Source organism: Cydia amplana, chromosome 12 (assembly GCF_948474715.1).
Source record: "Cydia amplana chromosome 12, ilCydAmpl1.1, whole genome shotgun sequence".
NCBI lineage: Eukaryota > Metazoa > Arthropoda > Insecta > Lepidoptera > Tortricidae > Cydia > Cydia amplana.
Window position 1 is genome coordinate 6,910,130 of NC_086080.1, and position 22,936 is coordinate 6,933,065.

At 36.6% G+C, this 22,936-nt stretch overlaps 1 protein-coding gene across 1 annotated transcript; it reads right to left on the reverse strand.

The window, feature by feature from the left end:
* Positions 1 to 14,465, reverse strand: LOC134652579 (uncharacterized). Its single transcript, XM_063507744.1, has 11 exons — positions 14,373 to 14,465; positions 13,933 to 14,043; positions 13,323 to 13,454; positions 12,815 to 12,962; positions 12,641 to 12,702; positions 10,972 to 11,110; positions 10,630 to 10,778; positions 9,991 to 10,118; positions 8,231 to 8,384; positions 2,223 to 2,318; positions 1 to 253 (listed from the first exon to the last, which is right to left on the reverse strand). Exons 1-11 carry the CDS (start codon positions 14,391 to 14,393, stop codon positions 32 to 34), a joined length of 1,362 nt encoding a protein of 453 aa, XP_063363814.1. The 5' UTR covers positions 14,394 to 14,465; the 3' UTR covers positions 1 to 31.
* Between the last annotated feature and the right edge of the window lie 8,471 nt (positions 14,466 to 22,936).

Here is a 22,936-nt window from a genome sequence, read left to right on the forward strand (position 1 = left end):
TAAATGCTCATGAATATAATAAATAAATTCCTCATTTGTCGTTACAATCGTTTTTCATATTCCATTCTTGACATTTCTTCAAATAGTCCAGATCCATAGCCAGGTCTTTTGAGACGATCTTAACATCGACTGTGGCGGCAGACCCAGGACTATTGGGTGCGTCCCTGGGTTTGATAAAGGGCTGAACTGTAATGCCCCACAGCTTGCCGAACATTGACATGAGGCCGACAACGGAGAGGCCTAGAAGGAACCCCTGAAACAAGAACATTCGTAGTTAAATGTAACATTTTAAGGTAAAACCTGCGGATTACAATTTCGGAACACAACGGCGGATTAGAATTTACGGACCGCCTGGTGGAGAGCGGTCAAATGCACCTCCAGAAGTGTGTCTTACCGAAGGATTCGGTAAGACACACGGATTCATTATGTTGAACATGTACCTATGTTAAATGCAGATCTCTCAACGCTAACACTGCATCGTTGGGCAACCTTCATCAGATACATAACAATACATTTAGAACACTCTCTAGTGTTCTCTTTTTTGAAACATCTAGTTTAGTTGAAATACCTATTTAGTTAGTGCAATACGGTAAGTGAGGCTAAACATTGATTAGCAGTGATCGTTAATTTTCCAGCAATTTTGGTGCAGCATAGTAAAAATAAAGGATTTTCTTCATTTTTTTTCTAGGGAGAGGATTGGTTAAGGTTAATATTACTGTTATTAACCCTAATTATCTATTCCACCTAGAGTAGGGCATACAGATGCTTTTAACCAACAATGCTGCACCAAAATTGCTAGAAAATTAACGATCACTGTTGATTAGTGTTTGGTGCGAGTTTGTACATTTGCCACTAAACGCACTGTAGCAAGCTGTAGCAAATGTATGAACTCGCAATAAACACTGATCATGATCAATTTGTAAACGGCCAGCCACGCTTATTCCGCAGCCACACTTACGCGTCTAATTTTTAAAAGTTAGGTACAAGGCCATACTCCATTTTATCTACACACATGTCATTAGTGCTCTATAATGCGTTCAGAAACCGTAGGAAATGACAAGCTTTATTACAACCAATTTTACTATGAGAACTTTCTTATCTGTGGTAGTAGTAAAATTTGTACTTGTACATAACGTTATAGATTTTTGTAAGGTTATGGGTTTAAATTTGGAACAGCAGTCAAAACTCAAGTGGGTCTCTATTCTAGTATCCATAGATATTAAAACAGTTATCGATACGAAACATCAATTTAGTATGTTTTTTTAATATAAACCGCACGATATTTGATCTCGAGTGACATGAGAATAGGGACTTCATTCTTTTGTCTAGGAATTTTTTTAAACTACGGATGTGTGACATGCGTGAAAAAAGTTTTCATTCACCGCCATTTGACGTACAGTTTATTTTTTAGTTAGTTTTGAGTATGTGTTTAGATAAAGTAGTGTATGTAACTGTACATAATTAGGCATTAAAACACTCGTGTGATCCTATTACTCCTCACTAACGTTCGTTTCTTAAACCCACACTCGTTTTTAATGCCTCTCATTATGTAGCAGTCACATAAACTACTATTATTACACCTAAATACTTACTCATGTTTAAATCCCGAAGTCTAGGCATCTGATAAAATAAACAATCGTACAGTCGTATAATATACGACGGGAATGTTATCTAATTCATCTTTGCGATAAATATTTCTGTAGCAGAACATTGATGAGAGAATATATAATTTGGGGGAGAGCCAAGATTTGATTCATGAAGTGGTGTGTGATAGGTTGATCTCGAAGGTGTTACTTCGAGAAATTAGATCTCTGGAAGCTTCGAGAATACGCATATATCATTATTTTAAGGGCGCTCGTCCATGGTCATTTAAATAGGAGGTTATCAATTCGACAGTTGTTTTTTGCATATATTATGTTACCTCAGAACTCCTTCGTTCCTGAACCGATTTATTACACCTAATTTTAGAAAATGAGGTATATATTTTTTAAGTATTAATCCCAGATTGGTCCCATTTTTGTCAAAAATCTAGTTCTGATGATGAGATTCATGATGAATTGAGAGAACTCCTGCGCCAAACTTTTTAGTGACTGCCAGACAGGAACGAGTCCAGCAAAATGGAAAAATAAATACTTTAAGGTAAACCTTACTTCAAAAAGGATAAAATAAAATATTATACCTTTGATTCGCGGGAGCAACTTAAGTGGGTTTTTAATACTTACAATACTCCCACCGAGGTCGGACAGGAATAAGTTCCAGTCATAGTTGTATCGCTCCTCGTAGACGGACACCATCATAGTGTTGAAGTGGATGTACAGCTGAAATCATTATAAATGGAAATTAAGGAAGAAAGTGACACCTTGAGGCAATTGAGGAAGTGCCACCTTGGGGCAATTGTGCGTATTTGAGAATTGCAGTTTGTTCCGTGCAATTTTTTCCACTAAGGAAAGGGAATGTACGTTTACAGTGGAAGACCTTCTGCCGCCAGTGTTTCTTTTCAGCAGTTAGATGAGAGAATTTGTCCCAACTAACCTTGTAACGTTTACTTCACATTTAAAGATAACAGCGCAGTTAGTAGATGTCTCTAAAAATTTTAAATGTTGTATTCATTTAGTTATTTTTTTTACTCTTCAGTAAGCAATAGGAGCATAAAAGTATTCCATATTTTTTGACCTTTGCCATTTATAGACAAAACTAGATTAGCAGAGGTCAAGAGAACCGGAAAGATACGTTATTAAATTTATTAAACACGTATTATGTACTAGCTGTTGCCCGCGACTTCGTACGCGTGGATTTGTATATTGGTGGTTATAAATTCTACATTAGCTTGGAACATTATGCAGCAAAAGATAGCAGTAGGGATGATTAATCATTTGTTAATTATTATAGGGTCGACTACAAAGAGATGTATCCACTTTTTCACCTTATTACAAGGCAGTAAGGTGAAAAAGTGGATATATCTCTTTGTAGTCGACTGTACAACGCATGAGATTAGTCTTTCACAACCTGGCTACGAAGTTTCAAGCCCCTATCTGAATAAAATAATGTTCTCGATATAATCTCTCTCAACCCCCAGAAGATTTTCAAGTCCACTATTTAATAAAACCTAAAACCTTTAGTTTAGTGTTTAAACCTTTAGTTAGGGGATGAATTTTTATGAACGCTAAAATTACTTTTCTTTTATTCTAATAATATGCCTTTATACAACGATTCAAGTCACGCACTCAAATAAATATTTGGGTTCCATACAAATTTTCAACCCCCTTTTCACCGCCTTGGGGGATGAATTATCAAAGACTCTGAAATTAGTTTTCTTTTCTCTTAATAAAATACCTTTTTACGAAGCTTCAAGTTCCTAGCTTTAAATAATAAATTATAGGTAACCTAAACAAACTTTCAACCCCTTTTTAACCCTGTTATGCGATGATTTTTTAAAAACGCTGAAATTAGTTTTCTTGTGTTCTAATAATATGGCTTAATACAAAAATTTAAGTCCCGCATTCTCAAAAATATTTGATCTCCATACAAACTTTCAACCCCTTTTTCGCCTCCTCGGAGGATGAATTTTTAAAAACGCTGAATAGGTTTTCTTGTTTTTTAATAAAATACCTTTTCACGAAGTTTCAAGTTCCTAGCTTTAAATAAAATTTGAACCCTATACAAACTTTCAACCCCTTTTGGACCCTTATAGGGGATGAATTTTTTAAAAATCTGAAATTACTTTTCTCGTATTCTAATAATATGTCATTATACAAAGATTCAAGTCCCGCACTTAAAAAAATTTTTGACCTCCATACAAATTTTCAACGCCTTTTTCACCACCTTAAATGTTGAATTTTGAAAAACGCTGACATGAGTTTTCTTCTCTTTGAATGAAATAACTTTTTACGAAGTTACAAATTCGTAGCTTAAAATAAAATTTAAACCCTATACATACTTTCAACCCCTTTTAACCCTTTTAAGCGATGAATTTTTTTAAACGCTGAAATTACTTTTCTTCATATCTAATATTATGCCTTTATACAAAGATTCAAGTCCCGCACTCTCAAAAATATTTGATTTCCATACAAACTTTCAACCCCTTTTTCACCACCTTGGGGGATGAATTTTCGAAAACGCTGAAATTACTTTTCTTATTTTTTAATATAATACATTTTCACAAAGTTTCAAATTCCTAGCTTAAAATAAAACTTAAACCCCATACAAACTCTCATCCCCTTTTTAACCCTTTTAATGGACGAATTTTTAAAAACGCTGAAATTACTTTTCTTCATTTCTAATACTATGCCTTTATACAAAGATTCAAGTCCCGCACTCTCAAAAATATTTGATCTCCGTACATACTTTCAACCCCTTTTTCACCACCTCGGGGGATGAATGTTTAAAAACGCTGAAATTAGTTTTATTGTTTTTTAATTTAATACCTTTTTGCGAAGTTTCAAGGTCCTAGCTTAAAATAAAATTTGCACCCCAAGACAAAGTTTCATCCCCTTTTTTACCCCCTTAGGGGTTGAATTTCCTAAAACGTCGCAATTACTTTTTTTTGTAATCGGCTATTATGCCTTTCTAAGAAGTTTCAAAGCATTTGTAATGGATTCAAACTTTCAACCCCTTTTTAACCCTGTTAAGGGATGAATTTTTAAAAACGCTGAAATTACTTTTCCTGTCTTATAATAATATACCCATATACAATGTTTCAAGTCCCACACTCACAAAAATATTTGATCTCCATACAAACTTTCAACCCCTTTTTCACCACCTTGGGGGATGAATTTTCGAAAACGCTGAAATTACTTTTCTTGTTTTTTAATATAATACATTTTTACAAAGTTTCAAATTCCTAGCTTAAAATAAAACTTGAACCCCATACAACCTTTCATCACCTTTTTAACCCCCTTAGGGGTTGAATTTTTCAAAATCGCTTCTTATCTCTTGTACACTTTATAAATGCAACCTAGTGTGCAAATTTCAACTTTCTAGCTTTTGTAGTTTCGGCTCTGCGTTGATGAATCAGTCAGTCAGTCAGTCAGTCAGTCAGTCAGTCAGGACACTTGCATTTATATATATAGACTAGCTGTTGCCCGCGACTTCGTACGCGTGGATTTGTATATTGGTGGTTATAATTATATTCTACATTAGCTTAGAACATTGTGCAGCAAGTGATTGCGGTAGGACGGTTAATCATTTGTTAATTATTAATATTATTATACAACGCATGAGACTTTGTCTTTCACAACCTACGAAGTTTCAAGCCCCTAACTGAATAAAATTGTCCTCGATATAATCCCTCTAAACCCCCTTTGAAGATTTTCATGTCCTCTATTTAATAAAACCTACTACCTAACTACCTATTTACGAAGTTTGAAGTTCCTAGCTTTAAATAAAATTTGAACCCTATTCAAACTTTCAACCCCTTTTTAATCATTTTAGGGGATGATTTTTTAAAAGCTGAAATTATTTTTCTTGTATTCTAATAATATGCCTTTATACAACGATTCAAGTCCCGCACTCAAAAAAATGTTTGGCCTCCAAACAAATTTTCAACCCCTTTTTCACCACCTCGGGGGATGAATTATCAAAATCTCTGAAATTAGTTTTCTTCTCTTTTGATAAAATACATTTTTACGAAGTTTCAAGTTTGTAGCTTTAAATAAAATTTGAACCCTATACAAACTTTCAACTCCCTGTTTTAACCCTGTTAGGGGATGAATTTTACAAAACGCTAAAATAACTTTTCCTGTCTTCTAATAATATCCCCAAATAGAAAGATTCAAGTCGCGCGTTCGAAAAAATGTTTGATATCCATACAAACTTCCAACCCCTTTTTCACCACCTTAGGGGATGAATTTTCAAAAACGCTGAAATTAGTTTTCTTGTATCTTAATTTAATACCTTTTTGCAAAGTTTCAAGTTCCTAGCTTAAAATAAAATTTGCACCCTAAGACGAACTTTCATCCTCTTTTTATCCCCCTTAGGGGTTGAATTTCCAAAAACGTAGCAATTACTTTTTTTTTGTAATCGGCTATTATGCCTTTCTAAGAAGTTTCAAAGCATTTGTAATGGATTAAAACTTTCAACCCCTTTTTAACCCTGTTGGGGGATGAATTTTACAAAACGCTGAAATTATTTTTCCTGTATTTTAATAATATCCCGAAATACAAAGATTCAAGTCCCGCGTTCGAAAAAATGTTTGATATCCATACAAAATTTCAACCCCCTTTTTACCACCTTAGAGGATGATAATTCAAAAACACTGAAATTAGTTTTCTTGTATTTTAATAACATATATTTTTACGAAGTTTCAAGTTCCGAACATAAAATAAAATTTGAACTCCATACAAACTTTCAACCCCCTTTTAACCCTGTTAGGGGATGATTTTTACAAAACGCTTAAATAACTTTTCCCGTCTTCTAATAATATCCCCAAATACAAAGATTCAAGTCCCGCACTCTCAAAAATATTTGATCTCCGTACAAACTTTCAACCCCGTTTTTACCACCTCGGGGGATGAAGTTTTAAAAACGCTGAAATTAGTTTTCTTGTTTTTTTAATTAATTACGATTATTACTTATTAATTAATTACTTTTTACGAAGTTTTAAGGTCCTAGCTTAAAATAAAATTTGTACCCCAGGACAAAGTTTCATCCCCTTTTTTACCCCCTTAGGGGTTGAATTGCCTAAAACGTCGCAATTCCTGTTTTTTGTCATCGGCTATTATGTCTTTCTAAGAAGTTTCAAAGCATTTGTAATGGATTCAAACTTTCAACCCCTTTTTAACCCTGTTAGGGGATGAATTTTCAAAAACGCTGAAATTACTTTTCCCGTCTTATAATAGTATCCCCATATACAAAGTTTCAAGTCCAACACTCACAAAAAGATTTGATCTCCATACAAACTTTCAACCCCTTTTTCACCACCTTGGGGGATTAATTTTCAAAAACGCTGAAATTACTTTTCCCGTCTTATAATAATATCCCCATATACAAAGTTTAAAGTCCAACACTCGCAAAAATATTTGATCTCCATACAAACTTTCAACCCCTTTTTCACCACCTTGGGGGATGAATTTTCAAAAACGCAGAAATTAGTTTTCTTGTTTTTTAATTTAATACCTTTTTACGAAGTTTCAAGGTCCTAGCTTAAAATAAAATTTGCACCCCAGGACAAAGTTTCATCCCATTTTTTACCCCCTTAGGGGTTGAATTACCTAAAACGTCGCAATTCATTTTTTTTTGTCATCGGCTATTATGTCTTTCTAAGAAGTTTCAAAGCATTTGTAATGGGTTCAAACTTTCAACCCCTTTTTAACCCTGTTAGGGGATGAATTTTCAAAAACGCTGAAATTACTTTTCCCGTCTTATAATAATATCCCCATATACAAAGTTTCAAGTCCAACACTCACAAAAATATTTGATCTCCATACAAACTTTCAACCCCTTTTTCACCACCTTGGGGGATGAATTTTCGAAAACGCAGAAATTAGTTTTCTTGTTTTTTAATGTAGTACATTTTTACAAAGTTTCAAATTCCTAGCTTAAAATAAAACTTGCACCCCATACAACCTTTCATCCCCTTTTTAACCCCCTTAGGGGTTGAATTTTTCAAAATCGCTTCTTATCTCTTGTACACTTTATAAATTCAACCTAGTGTGCAAATTTCAACTTTCTAGCTTTTGTAATTTCGGCTCTGCGTTGATGAATCAGTCAGTCAGTCAGTCAGTCAGTCAGTCAGGACACTTGCATTTATATATATAGATAGATGACTTACTTAAAGCGAGCGCTGGTGGCCTAGCGGTAAGAGCGTGCGACTTTTAATCTGGAGGTCGGGGGTTCAAACCCCGGCTCGTACCAATAAAACTTTCGGAACTTATGTACGAAATATCATTTGATATTAATTTACCAGCCGCTTTTCGGTGAAGGAAAACATCGTGAGTAACATCCCATGCCGCACTAATCCGAACAAGGCCTAGTTTCCCCTCTGCGTTGGAAGGTCAGATGGCAGTCGTTTTCGTAAAAACTAGTGCCTACGCCAATTCTCGAGATTAGTTGCCAAGCGGTCCCCAGGCTCCCGTGAGCCGTGACAAAAAGCCAGGGTAACGCTAGGAAGACGAAGAAGTATAGAGTCTGTGCGGAAAGAGAAGAGACGTGAAATGTATGGGATCTAATACATTCTACGACTCTTCTCTTTCCGCACAGACTCTAGTATGTTGTATCATGTTGTATGACTTACATGTGTCTCCAAAGTAGCAACACCGGAGTTTAGAGCCCACACCTTTGTCATGAAATCCCATGTGTAGTCGCTCCTCCGGAATGTTACAAAGGCGTTGTAGAGGTACGAACGACAGATGCGGGGGCAACTAGTGCAGTTGTGATCCTCGTACATACTGGAAACGAGTTTTTGATTAATTTATAACCAAAAATATACAAATAAGAGATAACTGAAGGTACTAAAGTGTAATACCCTCATTCATAACACTTAGCAACCTCTTACAAACCTCTTTTAAAGGGTGTAGCAGGATAGCCTTTGAAAAATTGCCCCCAGCGCTTTTGGTTCGAAACTATAACCAAACGATGCCTTTTAAGAAGATAATACTCTGCACAAAGTTTCAACCCCCTCCGACCCCCTGGGGGTCCACAATACCCGATAAACCCCAAAACGATTATATTTTTTTCCTCCAAATCTATGAGACGGACGGATCCCCAATTTTGCTCAAATATTATTGGAACTAAAGGCCATTGTTGGAAAAAATTACAGCTCTCTATCTCATTCCGTTATAAAAAATAAAATAAAATAAAAATTTGTAACACCCTGTATAATGACTTCCAGTCTTGGCACAATAACCATATTTTTTTTAAATATGTACTAACGTCTTATCTAGGTCATATCCAAAATTCATCCGCTTAGCAAGGGTGCAACACTGTGAAATAAATGTATTTTTTCCAATGAACATAACTTCCGGCGTGTAATCATATACAAGGCGGAACCAAAATGGTGGGGATCCGTTTAAGGGCATATTCGGAGGAAAAAGTTGAAGAAATATTTTTTGACAGGATTTTTTTTTTCTAAGGGGCAGGTCGTCTAAGACCCAAGTCAGCCAACTCTCTATACAAAGGCCAAAAAATGTTCGCGTAAAATATTGTATTTTTTCGACTTTTTACTAATCAGTACACGATACTGATTATGTCCTTAAATGGATCCCCACAATTTTTATTACACCTTGTATATCACTACAAACTGGAGGGTATGTTATGTCAAATGAAAAAATAAACTGTAACACTTACTCGTATACCAATAGTTTCATTCATATTTATATAACACCACCATTGCGTTCTGAAATCCAACACGAGGGGCATCTCGGCTGGCCGGTAGTTGTTTTTTACACATAGGTACATTAGGTACCTAATAGTTAACTCATAATGCCGCCTGTGTTACATAGTAAAAGTAGGTACTAAATGGTACATTTACATTTATTTCACAGTGTTGCACCCTTGCTAAGCGGATGAATTTTGGATATGACGTAGATAAGACGTTAGTACATATTTAAAAAAAAATATGGTTATTGTGCCAAGACTGGAAGTCATTATACAGGTTGTCACAAATTTTTATTTTATTTAATTTTTTATAACGGAATGATATAGAGATCTGTAATTTTTTCCAACAATGGCCTTTAGTTCCAATAATATTTGAGCAAAATTGGGGATCCGTCCGTCTCATAGATTTGGAGGAAAAAAATAAAATAGTTTTGGGGTTTATCGGGTATTGTGGACCCCCAGGGGGTCGGAGGGGGTTGAAACTTTGTGCAGAGTATTATCTTCTTAAAAGGCATCGTTTGGTTATAGTTTCGAACCAAAAGCGCTGGGGGCAATTTTTCAAAGGTTATCCTGCTACACCCTTTTGTTTCTTTCTTAATTCGTTACTGTTTAAACCTAGCATAGCATTTAAAGCTACCATAGCATACTGTTTAAAGCTACCATCGTAAGAACTCTAACTTTATATATTCCGTGATAAGACTTCTCATGTCATTGTAGTTGTCACAACGGGGAAGATCACTGAGCATCCAGGGTCCGGAACAGCCAACAGCCTCGCCTACCAGATATGACACGTGTTTTGTGGTGCACTGCAATGTACAAAACAAACTAATTGAAAAGTATAAAGATTATTTTCATGCAATGAGAATCAGCCGCGAATTTCATCTGCGAGTCAGAAAAAACCGGCCAAGTGCAAGTTGGACTCGCGCACGGAGGGTTCCGCACCATCAACAAAAAATAGAGCAAAATAAGCAAAAAAAACAAGCTAAAAAAACGGTCACCCATCCAAGTACTGACCCCGCCCGACGTTTCTTAACTTCGGTCAAAAATCACGTTTGTTGTATGGGAGCCCCACTTAAATCTTTATTTTATTCTGTTTTTAGTATTTGTTGTTATAGCGGCAACAGAAATACATCATCTGTGAAAATTTCAACTGTCTAGCTATCACGGTTCGTGAGATACAGCCTGGTGACAGACGGACGGACGGACGGACGGACGGACGGGTCCCGTTTTTACCCTTTGGGTACGGAACCCTAAAAAGGGACAGGTGTAAAGAGAATTTAAGTATATTGTGTAGAGAAAGCAAGACTAGCTACCTACCTCATTTGTACTGTAGTTTTCCCAGTTCACACACGGATCGTGATCTCGACTGATCTTCTGATACTGGTCCACTGAGAGCTTCACGTCTATGGTCTCGCCTGTGTTCACGTACAAGTAGTCGACCAGACCACCGTTGTATACTTCCACTTCTGTTAAGCATAATTAGAACTATAACCTGTAATTATAATTATTTCTCTACCAGCTGTTTTATTCCGATTCGGTAGAAAAGAGGATACAGAATAACATGCATTCAAGCTTATAAGTAATAGGCAGGCAATTCTAACTGCGTACTTCATAAGTTTCCAAATTGACCATAGAATTATGTATTGTAATGTTCTTTACCAGTAAAAGGTTCCTTAGAATAGTGCACGTAGACGTGGTATCCCGGCGGAGTGGTGCTGATGCTGTTAGCGATGTCCAGGGCGTTGTGACGAAGAGTCAGGGAGTACCCGGCGCTTTGGGATGCCTTATAGCTCAACACCTGTTTACATAGAACCAAATGACTCATTTTAAAACCTCCTCCTACTTGCAAACCTTAAAACAGCTAAAGTCCGTCAACCAAATCTTGTCAGTAGTAAAAGGCGGCAAATTTGAAAAATCGCGGGTTAGCAACACTGTGTTCAAATAATTCCAAAACGCGTTTTATCTGTGGAATGTGGATCGTGAACGACAGCCGTCACCTTATTTGTTTTCATTTGGTTTTCATTCTGAATCGTTTCTGTTTCAAGAGATATTTCTGCTGTCACCATTAAATACCAATACATTAAATAAGAATAAGCAAAGCTAAGGGGCCTACAATGTACAATCATGCTCGTTGATGGTAAACATTACTAAAAATTGAGGTTATGACAAGTACATACTGGAAGAACTCTTTCGAACTTTTAAGATTATGTTCAGTTTTTTTGTTTTAGGGTTAAAAGGCATAAATAAAATTAAAACGTATGCCTAAATCTATCCAACAAGACCATAAATTGTGTCCTGGAAACCGTCCATAGGCCCACATGTCTAATATTTTCAGCAATCAGTTGTGACTATTTACAAAGGTAAACCTTTTAAACAGTATTAAGAGCCTTGATTATATCGCCGTTCTTTCGCAATATCTACCTAATCCATACATGTTTGTTGCAGGATTAAATCTTGCCCAATATAAGGCGTTCGTAGTAGGTAGTATCTTTTCAGACAATACTTACCTATGGCGGTTTATGTACGTGTACAACGCAACCAAGTCGAAAAGTGACCCTTATCTTATTTACCTTTAAATTAAATAAACACCCAAATATCAGTTGTTTTATTTTTAATATGTATATTGTACAATATATACCAATCAAAAAAATTACACAGGTATGTCATATTCATCCAGAACAGTACACTAATTTACATTAACAAGTGGCATATTATATTGTAAATAACAAATATATGCACTATCTAATTATCTGCATTTTGATATGATTTTATTTTAGTAAACTTAGAAGACATAGATAGGGAACAAAGAGAATATAAGCAGTTGTTTTTGATATCTTCAAATTTGTTCATCATTTTGATTAACATTGTTTTAACATCGCTTTTAAATTGTCCGTCCATGTTTCAATTTTTTTCAATAAACCGCGAGTGACAATTTGAATTGACGTACGCAGGGCGCGCTCAGCGGAAAAAAAAATCTGTTGGTTCGATGTACATTGCTGCTTTTCTTAGCGCAATACTGCTCTTTGAGTGTTGCCCTACTTTAGTTTGCTTTACATTGCTACTGACAAGATTTGGTTGACGGACTATATCTGCTAGGCATGGTAGAAACCTAGTACCTATTACTTTCGCACTCTAGCAGATAGCTGGATCTGTTCTTGCAGGACAGCTATAATCAGGACCGTGAGTACTGTGTTCAACTGAAGCAACTATGCGACATACCAATAGCGACAATTAGTATCGAGTTACCATTTATTCTAAGTAGCGAATACATATAATATATTTGCTAAAATGAAACGTGGTATGACATTATTATATGTATTTCGTTTACCCGCGGTGTAAGAGTATAACAACGGCCCATCACGAATCCGAGACTTGATTCCACCTCCACATCTGTAAAAAGACCAAGTCTATTAGTAGACCAATATTTTTTTTACGATTTTGGTTGGATAATTTTATAACGTCTATTTAGGATTAAAGTACAAACATAAAATCTTCCACTTACTTTCCACCAGCCCATCGAAACCATATTGTACGAAAAACTCGTTACTGCTATAGGTGATCTCTTCCCACAAATGGTCCAGGGTGACGTGGGTGAAGTTGAAGTTGCGCCAGACGGAGGTGTACCGAGGGTGGGAATACAGGCTATATTCCTGGCGGAAGGTTTAAATGATATTTCAAACATTGATTGGAAATTCTACAGCTAAATACTGATTACTATCCAGACTTGTCAGCTAAACTTTTTTGCGATGTAACTACACAAATATGAGGCAGGAAGTACCTACATCAACGTCTACAATTCTACATGAAGTCGGAGGTTCTATGGTTCGTAATCAGGGTGCTCGTCAGTTCCTGCGCACATGCTCTAATATCTAGTGGTATGGGAAGTAGTGAGGGAAGTATGGCGGCCGACGACGAGCAGCGTGGCCACACTACGTCTCTGTCTCTGCCTATTTCCCTCGCTACTTCCCGTGCCACTCGTCAAGTATGTGGCCTAGGTCACTCCATCCTACCTCCATCTTGTCATACTTGTACGGTGGTTCCCGGCAGAACGTAAGGCTGGGGTACATGAGCGTCTCGTTGAAGTCGAAGTGTGTGTGCGTTGTGATCGGGATGTTGATCAGTTTCCGCACACATGCTGTTATCTAATAGGATAAAAAGTATAAAACGTAAGTTTCATTAGTTTGTTCAAACGGAGATGATTATCAATTATGTCAGGGATTTATTAGTATGATAGCATTAACTTATATCTCTGTAAGATATCTGCGATATATGTCTGTGGAGATAAGTTAAACTGCGACTGATGACAATGCCACCCTATGTTACTGGAGGCTTTCGGTTGAGATTTGAATGTAACTGATGAAAACCGTTTATTATAAAAATTAATAATCATTGAAGCTGGAAGAAAATAAGTGAATGATGAGGACGACCATATATAATGTTTAACACATACAGTGCCAAAAACCCGACTATCTAGTATTTTATCATTTCGTTCCCAGGCCGGACGACCCGATAGTCGGGATCGTGGTTCTGCAGCTTTATATGACGAAATTTTTGTGGCCTGGCGCTGATGTCTTGTTTGGCTGGGTGGCAATGAATGTGTTAAAGTGATAAATAGATTACCTGCTGCATAACTACGCAGCTGCATACCAGCACAACGAGTGTCCGGATGAGGTTTGGTCCCTTCAGACACTGGTTGCATTTTTTCTTAAACGTCTCTGAAGGCGCTTCTGACTAAAGTTTTAAAATTGTTTTACTATTTAGACAGAGATAGGTATACAAAATGGGACTTAGAGCTGGTATAAGGACTATTGGACCGGTGTTCCGGAAGTGTTTGAGTCTCGCTCTAGGCAATGTATTAAAATTATTCTCAAATGTAGTAAAATATTATTAAAATTAAGAAAACATGAGTCCAGTGCGGCTTATTAGTCTTATAACAAGCTACAGATGGAGTTGAATCCCGCACACCACAAATATCGGCGAAATGCAATACGAAATCGTATTTCCAAAGGGATATTTGTTCATTTTGATCTATTTTAACCTCCAGTCAAAGTTCTACGCACCTCTTCATAAAGTTTCGACATATTTCCTCAATCGTCCTCCATGTTGAAATACGTCCAAATGGCTGCACTTAACCGCAGTAAGTCCAGACAAGGCTAAGAGATATATTATATGCGTTTACAGCAATCGTAAATAACGATTAGGGTGGTATTGAACATATTTTCGCGATTAGATCAGCAAGGGCAGGGCAAGGTTTTGTGTATAGTGTGATCGACTGAGCAAAGGAAAGTCATTAGGGTTTAATAAATTAATTTAGTGCGGTGTCATGTTTATAATTAGGTATGTTCCTTTGGTGTATTCCAATTTGTCCTAGCCGGACACAGATGGGAATAGGTGCTTTCATATAAATCATTCCCATTTGTCTCCGTATCATGTATGGCGGCGATCACGTGGCGCTGGGACATATGGTGGGAATACACCGTTCCTTTCTGTTAGATACCGTTCCTTGTTGTTAGTAGTGAGAGTAGATCAGGATTAGGTATTATTTATTATTATTTTAACTTTATGCCACAATAAAAATAAGTAGGTACAAATGGCGGATTTAATGCCTTAAGACATCTTTAGGATATATTTGGAGGACCAAAACTGGCACATAGCAGTTTATATGTACCTACCTCTAGGTAGGTAGCTAACTGGCTATAGCTATGTTGCGTGATTCACCATATAGTCCGGCAATCTGCTCGTTTGCCGACTATCACATAAAAAAAATCTAATTATCAGGTAGCGGCACATCAAACAGGCAACATATTGGTTTCACCAAATTCAATAAACGCCACGAGTGGGTGGTAAATCTGCCATGCCGTTTTGTTCCGCGGAATATTTAGAAGTTTTAGAACTAGAGGTAGGTATACGAGTAGCTATCTGTTTTGTTATGACAATAAGATTTTTAACAAAATAAAAAGCGACTTCACAAAACATTTTAAAATGCCATCATGTCATGTTCTTTATCAGTAGTTCCACAGTGTAACTTCCACTTCGCAAAATAGTGCTTTCCGGGAGTAGATACCTATGCACAAGTTGCAAAGGTGTCACGTGTGCCTAGATAATTTAAGAAGAGTTTCCTCGATTTCTTCAGGATTGATCGTCAAATCCTCACGTAATTATGAGAATCCGGGGAACATACATAAAAAAACCGGCCAAGTGCGAGTCGAACTTGCGCACGAAGGGTTCCGTACCATCACGCAAAAAACGGAAAAAAAATCACGTTTCTTGTATGGGAGCCCCACTCAAATATCTATTTTATTTTGTTTTTAGTAGGTACTGTTGTAAATCTAATTTTCTATCATAGTAACAAAATAATAGTATATGTATTACCACTAGCGCCATCTGTTGTAAACTAAGTAATAACGTGGTTTTTTTTTAATAAAACGTCAGTTCATTTGCAACCCAACTTGAAGTTTCATTAGGTTACGGGCCCAGCTCGTATTTAATTAGTTTTTCGGAGTTTTTTCGGTAGTTTTTCGTAGTGCACAGTAATAAAATGTCAGCGAACTATTCAGTGAACGTTCCAAAGTTGAAAGGGCGAGAAAACTACGACGACTGGGCGTTTGCTGTGGAAAACTTTCTCGTCTTGGAGGGCGTCGACTTGGCCAGCCAGCATGTGCTAGACGATGCAAGCGACAGAAAAGCCAGAGCTAAGATGGTTTTAACCATTGATCCTTCGCTTTATGTCCATATTAAAGGCGAGACTTCAGTGAGAAGTACTTGGATTAAGCTAAAATCATTGTTTGACGACTCCGGTTACACGCGTAAGATTAGCTTGCTGAGGAATTTAATTTCAATACGCCTAGAAACAAGTGAGTCTATGACTGCGTACGTGACACAGTTAGTGGAAACGGCACAGAAATTAAAAGGTACTGGTTTCGAGATAAACGATGAGTGGATCGGTTCTTTGTTATTGGCGGGTCTTCCAGAGAAATTTAGCCCGATGATTATGGCTATTGAGCATTCGGGGATGACTATAAGTGCAGATTCTATAAAAACAAAGTTATTGGATATGAGTACAGATTTTGAGGTTAAATCAGAAACCGCATTCATTGCTAAAAATTCGCACAAACGAATTGAAGGTAGCAATAAAACATTTCAAAAGAAAAGTTACAACAGTGGGAGGAACGAAACGCAATCTTCGAGTTCTTCGACATCTGTCAATGGAAACGTCAAAACGTCAAAAGCGTCGATACGTTGTTACGACTGTAAACAGCTGGGGCATTATAAAAATCAATGTCCAGAAAGGCAGAAAGTGAAGATGAATGCGTTTAGTGCCGTATTTTCAACAGGAAAATTTAGCCCGAATGATTTTTACGTCGATTCCGGCGCGAGCGGCCATTTTGTATCTAATAAAAACATTCTATCCAATGTTTGTTACCAACCGAAAATGAAAGAAATAATCGTTGCTAATAAAGCCTGTGTGCCAGTAGTGTGTTCAGGAGATACACAGATTACTACAGTGGTGAATAATACGGAGTATGACATTCCAGTACGTGATGTATTGTGCGTTCCTAACCTAACCACGAATTTGTTATCAGTCAGTCAGCTGATTGCGAATGGAAACAAGGTTCATTTTGAGAAAACGGGCTGTTACATTATAAATGCACAAAATCAAGTCATCGGAAAGGCTGATTTAGTAGATGGAGTGTACCGTTTAAACATTAGGCAAATAAGTATGCTAGCAGCAACAGCAACTTCAAGTATGGATCAAGTTTGGCATAGACGTTTAGGCCATATTAATGCAAATGATCTCAGTAAAATGAATAAAGGAGTAGTTGAAGGTGTCTCATTTCAAGAAAAAAGTGGCAGGTTAGATAAATCCAGCTGTGAAGTATGCTGCGAGGGTAAGCAAGCGAGACTGCCATTTCCTCAGAGTGCAAGCAGAAGCAAGGAGGTGCTGGAATTAATCCACACGGATTTGTGCGGCCCAATGGAAAATCAGTCACTTGGAAATGCAAGATACTACCTCTTATTTGTAGATGACTATAGCAGAATGTGTTTTGTTTACTTTCTTCAAGCAAAACATCAAACATTCAGATACTTCAAGGAGTTCCAGAAATTAGTTGAAAACCAGCAGTCTAAGAAAATTAAAGTTTTAAGAAGTGACGGTGGTGGAGAATTTTGCTCAAATGAAATGGAGAACTACTTGAAGCAGTGCGGTATAGTGCATCAGAAAACAACTGCGTATACACCAGAATCTAATGGTGTTTCGGAAAGATACAACCGTTCTTTAGTAGAGAAAGCACGCTGTTTTCTTTTCGATGCTCAATTTGATAAGAAGTTTTGGGCAGAAGCTATAAACACAGCAGTGTATGTAAAGAATAGGTCACCGGCATCAGGACTCGATGGAGATACTACACCTTATGAAATGTGGACAGGCAAGAAGCCAAACATTGGCCACTTACGGATCTTCGGTAGCCCAGTAATGATGCATGTCCCAAAGCAAAAGCGCAGAAAATGGGACAAGAAAGCGACCAAGATGTACCTTGTTGGTTATTCAGAAGTCACCAAAGGTTATCGCTTGTATGATCCAAATTCTCAGGATATAGTTATTGCCAGAGACGTAATAATTATGGAAAATTTTGGTGTAAAAGAAAGAACGCTTTTGGTAGAAGACAATCAAAAGGAGGATAGTGAGTGTGTGACTCTAGAGGCACAGAGTAGCTGGTCTAGAAGTATGTCACAGAGTACCACAGATGACAGCGTTCACGAGGATAACAATGATGTGACGTATGTTCCAAGTGAGGATGACAGCTTTTACGAGCTAGAAATGGATTCGACACTGGAGACAGAGCAAGAAATGCAGGAGGTGTCCAAGCGTGTTCGACGTCAACCAGATTACTATGGCTATGCAACCATGTGTGTTGATGAGGTTCCAGGAGAAAATATCTCACTTACGGAGGCTGTGACCGGACCAGAAAAAGTGCAGTGGCAAAGTGCAATGAAAGAGGAACTGAAATCTTTCAGTGATAATGACACTTGGGTGCTGGTAGATAGGCCAAAGGATGGTACAGTGGTGAAAAATAAGTGGGTGTTTAAAAAGAAATTTAACAGTGATGGTGAAGTGCGCTATAGAGCAAGGTTAGTCGCAAAAGGTTTCACACAAAAGAAGGGCATAGACTTTACAGAAACCTTCTCGCCAGTGTTAAGGTACTCCACTCTAAGACTCTTGTTTGCTCTGAGTGTTCAATTAGATTTAAATATGAATCACTTAGATGTACCTACAGCTTTTTTGAACGGTTTCATTAAAGAAAATGTATACATGGAAATACCAGAATGTTCCAATTTTGTAAATTGTGATAATAAGGTACTAAAATTAAAGAGGGCAATTTATGGCCTAAAGCAGTCTGCTAGGGCCTGGTACACTAGAGTAGAAGAATGTTTGTTAAAACTGGGTTATCAGAAATCAAAGTATGAACCCTGTCTGTTTATAAAATGTGAAAACAATGTGAAAGTATATATTGCATTATTTGTGGATGACTTCTTTGTGTTTTATAATTGCAGAAATTCATATGAGGAGTTAAAGTCTGAACTTGTTAATAAATTTAAAATAAAGGACTTAGGCCAGATCAAGCAGTGTTTAGGAATGAGAGTAAATGTTAAAAAAGATTGTATCACTGTTGACCAAGAACAATTTGTTGAGAATATTTTAAACAAATTTAATATGCCCAATTGTCAAGGTTCAAGCACTCCTATGGAAGTCAATTTAAAATTAGAAAAGGAAATAAATAATTGTGATAAAAGGTATCCCTATCAACAATTAATAGGTAGTCTTATGTACCTGTCTGTTCTAACACGACCTGATATTGCTTATAGTGTAAGTTTTCTTAGCCAGTATAACAATAGTTATAATGAAACTCATTGGAAACATTTAAAAAGACTGTTAAGATATTTACAGAAAACTAAAAGCTATGGTTTAGTGTATAGAAAGTGTAATAGTTCTTTGCATGGTTTTGTGGATGCTGATTGGGCAGCATGTACTATAGATAGAAGATCTTACACAGGTTATTGCTTCATAATGTCGGGATGTGTAATATCTTATGAATCCAGAAAGCAAAGAACTATTGCTTTGTCGAGCTGTGAATCGGAATACATGGGATTAAGCGAAGCTTGTAAAGAGGCAATTTATTTAAAGAATTTGTTAAATGATATCTTAAAACCATGTGAGAGTACACCAATATGCTTATACAGTGATAGTCAAAGTTCACTCAAATTAGCAGCTAATCCATTGTTCCACAAGAGGACCAAGCATATTGATGTGCGGCATCACTTTGTTAGAGAATGTGTTATGTATAATAAGGTCAAACTAGAATATGTACCAACTTCTAACATGCCAGCTGATTTGCTCACAAAAAGCCTTAGTGCAGACAAGCACTATAAATTTATGAAATTAATGGGCATATCTGGAATATAAGTTTCTGAAATAGTAAGCTTCTGTTTGTTGTTTTTGAGATTAAAACTCTCAGGTAATTTTTAGATTATTTTGTTAGGAGAGGATGTTGTAAATCTAATTTTCTATCATAGTAACAAAATAATAGTATATGTATTACCACTAGCGCCATCTGTTGTAAACTAAGTAATAACGTGTTTTTTTTAAATAAAACGTCAGTTCATTTGCAACCCAACTTGAAGTTTCATTAGGTACCTACTTGTTGTTATAGCGGCAACAGAAATACATCATCTGTGAAAATTTCGTCTAGCTATCAAGGTTTATGAGTTACAGCCTGGTAACAGACAGACGGACGGACGGACAGACGGACAGACGGACAGCGGAGTCTTAGTAATAGGGTCCCGTTTGTACCCTTTTACCCACGGAACCCTAAAAAGTTCTTGATCCCGGGTTTGCCACAAAGTGACTGTATTATAATTATTATAATTATGTGCTATCAATTGGTTGATAGCGCCATCTAGGAACAGTCGATTTAACGAAATACTGTTTTACTACACTACTAAAGCAACCGTGATTCACATTGATTGCAATCACTATTTTTGTAAAAACCCGAAAGATGGCGCCAATATCAACTGATATAATTATTTAGTTTGTACACTAAATTTTATTCCGACTATTATTAGTATGAGTTCCGACGTAGTTATGAGTAACGTCTTATACGAGTATGATAAACAGCTAATTGAAAATGATGCATTTAAAATATTTCAATTTTAAGACGAGAAAGCAAGTTAGCGAAAATATAATTTGCAAATGTAAAGTAAATTAAGCGATTCGATACTAATATTTGGCCAAATTTAATATGATCAAAGTAAGGCTGGCGTCCACTAGACTCGCCGAGTCGAAACGCGTAGCCGCAGAAATTCGCCTGACGAGCAATACGCGCGGAGATTCGAATCGGCGCGCCGCGGCTATTCGTCAATAGACGCATTTGCATATAAAATATAGGAGGCGAATTATTGCGATTCGCCTCGGCGAGTCTAGTGGACGCCATGCAGCCTTTAGATTTAGATCAGTTCATCTGATTCTCATAATTTAAGCATGAAAACAGTTTTACAGTTACTGCTGAAGTTACGGCATAATTAAGACGAAACAGGAGCTGAGATTTAAATATTTTAGGTAAATATACCCGTCTCGCTAGCGGAAGCGGCTCCTAAAACTAGTGCGATAAGGACAAGGCGAAAAATCCTGCGTAAAAATCTCAAAAATCGAGGTTTTGTACTCGACTGTTTTCTCCTCCAAAACTTAACCAATCGTAACCAAATTTGGAAATTTAAATGATTATGAAATTATCTGTGTCGGACCGTTTTGATTTTTTGGCTAACTGATATCAGTTTTGAATATCACGCCTCTCATCACGGCATAGTCAATTAGGCCATTTTGGCCATTTTTGAAGGGCTCTAGCGCCTTAAAAAACAACAATATTAAAAAAAGCGAAACGGTCCAACACAGATATTGATAATATTAATCTGTGTTGAAAAAATCATTGCTCTAGCTTCAAAACCCACGGAGGAAACAGTCGAGTACGTTTGTATGGAGAAATGACCACTCCTGTTGGCTCTTAATGCCACGGTGCCCATTGCAGGTACTTTCATTGATACAATGAACTGCCCATTACTAATCTTTATTGCAACGAGATACGATCTACCGATGGTCATATGAGTGTTGATGGTAGTGCCTGTTAGTAGGTACAGTCACCTGCAATAATATGTTACTCTTCGAAGGCCGCAAAAATATGTGATAGGTACCTACGCTCTCATCGCGTATACAAATAAGATCGTGTAAATTTTTTATTTATTAAGGATCTTCAACAATAATTACACTGTTTCTTGTACACTTAACCTTACCTATACCTATTAGTTCTTTATTGATGTAAGAAGGTAAGTACACTCACAAGTAAAAAAATAAGTGCAAGCTTATAGCATTTATTTACAGCTTTAGAATATTTACAACACGTGTAAAACAATATAGCCTAATACATAATACAATATATCACGATTCAAAGGCACGTTAAATACGTTGGCGGTAAGTACTCGTACTGTGAACCTCAGGCACTTTAATTGCCACATATTTCTTTGTCCCTTATTTGTACAATATCTAAAAAAGACATAAATACGACCAATAACAAACATGCAATCAGTAACACACTGTATAACAATTATTTGTTATAGTACTTATAGAGCGAGTGAGCCAGGCGACGGGTGGTCAGTAGTGCTACCACTCCAAAAGACTTAATCAAACACACTCAAAAGCAATGAAAAAGTGATGATTCTGAACAAAGTCACCCGTTTTCATATACTTATCTACTTAGGATTATATATTTTAAATTAGGTAATAAATAAAGCGGTAACCATTGAAATGACCCATCGACAAACTATGGCGTAGCGTTATGAGTTACAAATGAAAGTAAGTCATTATTTGACTGTATTATACTTATCGCTTCGATAATTTTGATGGCATTTCTAGTTATACAAATTCAACCATCAAGATCTAGCTTATCTTAAATCTTAATTTTATTTAGAAATGTATTTACGAAAGTAAGGTGGCGTAAACTCTAATAATGACCGCATTATGGTCACAAACAAAAAATAGCATTTAACCGATTTGCAAGACCGAAGTGGTCCCATAAGAGCTCCGTTAACAACGTTTTGTATGTACGGAGCTCTAAAAACAAAGGTAGATGTGATTAAGAAGACACAATGTATCAAAATAAGCGGTGAAGTTTTGTACGCATTAACGAAAGCTACCAGTCTTCAAATTAATAGCCCTGGAAATTATATACTTAACCTTAATGCTTAAAATATACCTACTTACAAATACAGATCTACAATAATTATATACATACATATATATGTTATATACATATGTATTATAGTAATATATTCCTAGTAGCAATCGGTTTCTAAAGATTACAATCCCGTTCCCGCTTCGTATTATATTTTAGAGCTACCATTTTCAAATGTGTGGCTCTAAATAAAATACCTCTTTGTCTCCAGTCTGGCAAGCGAATCTTACATCGCTTATACTAAATTATATTTCGATGCCCTAGTCAGATCGACCGACTTACCAATGTAACAATAACAACCAACAGGTTTTATTGACTATTCGGTATAAATTAATGAAACAAAAGTT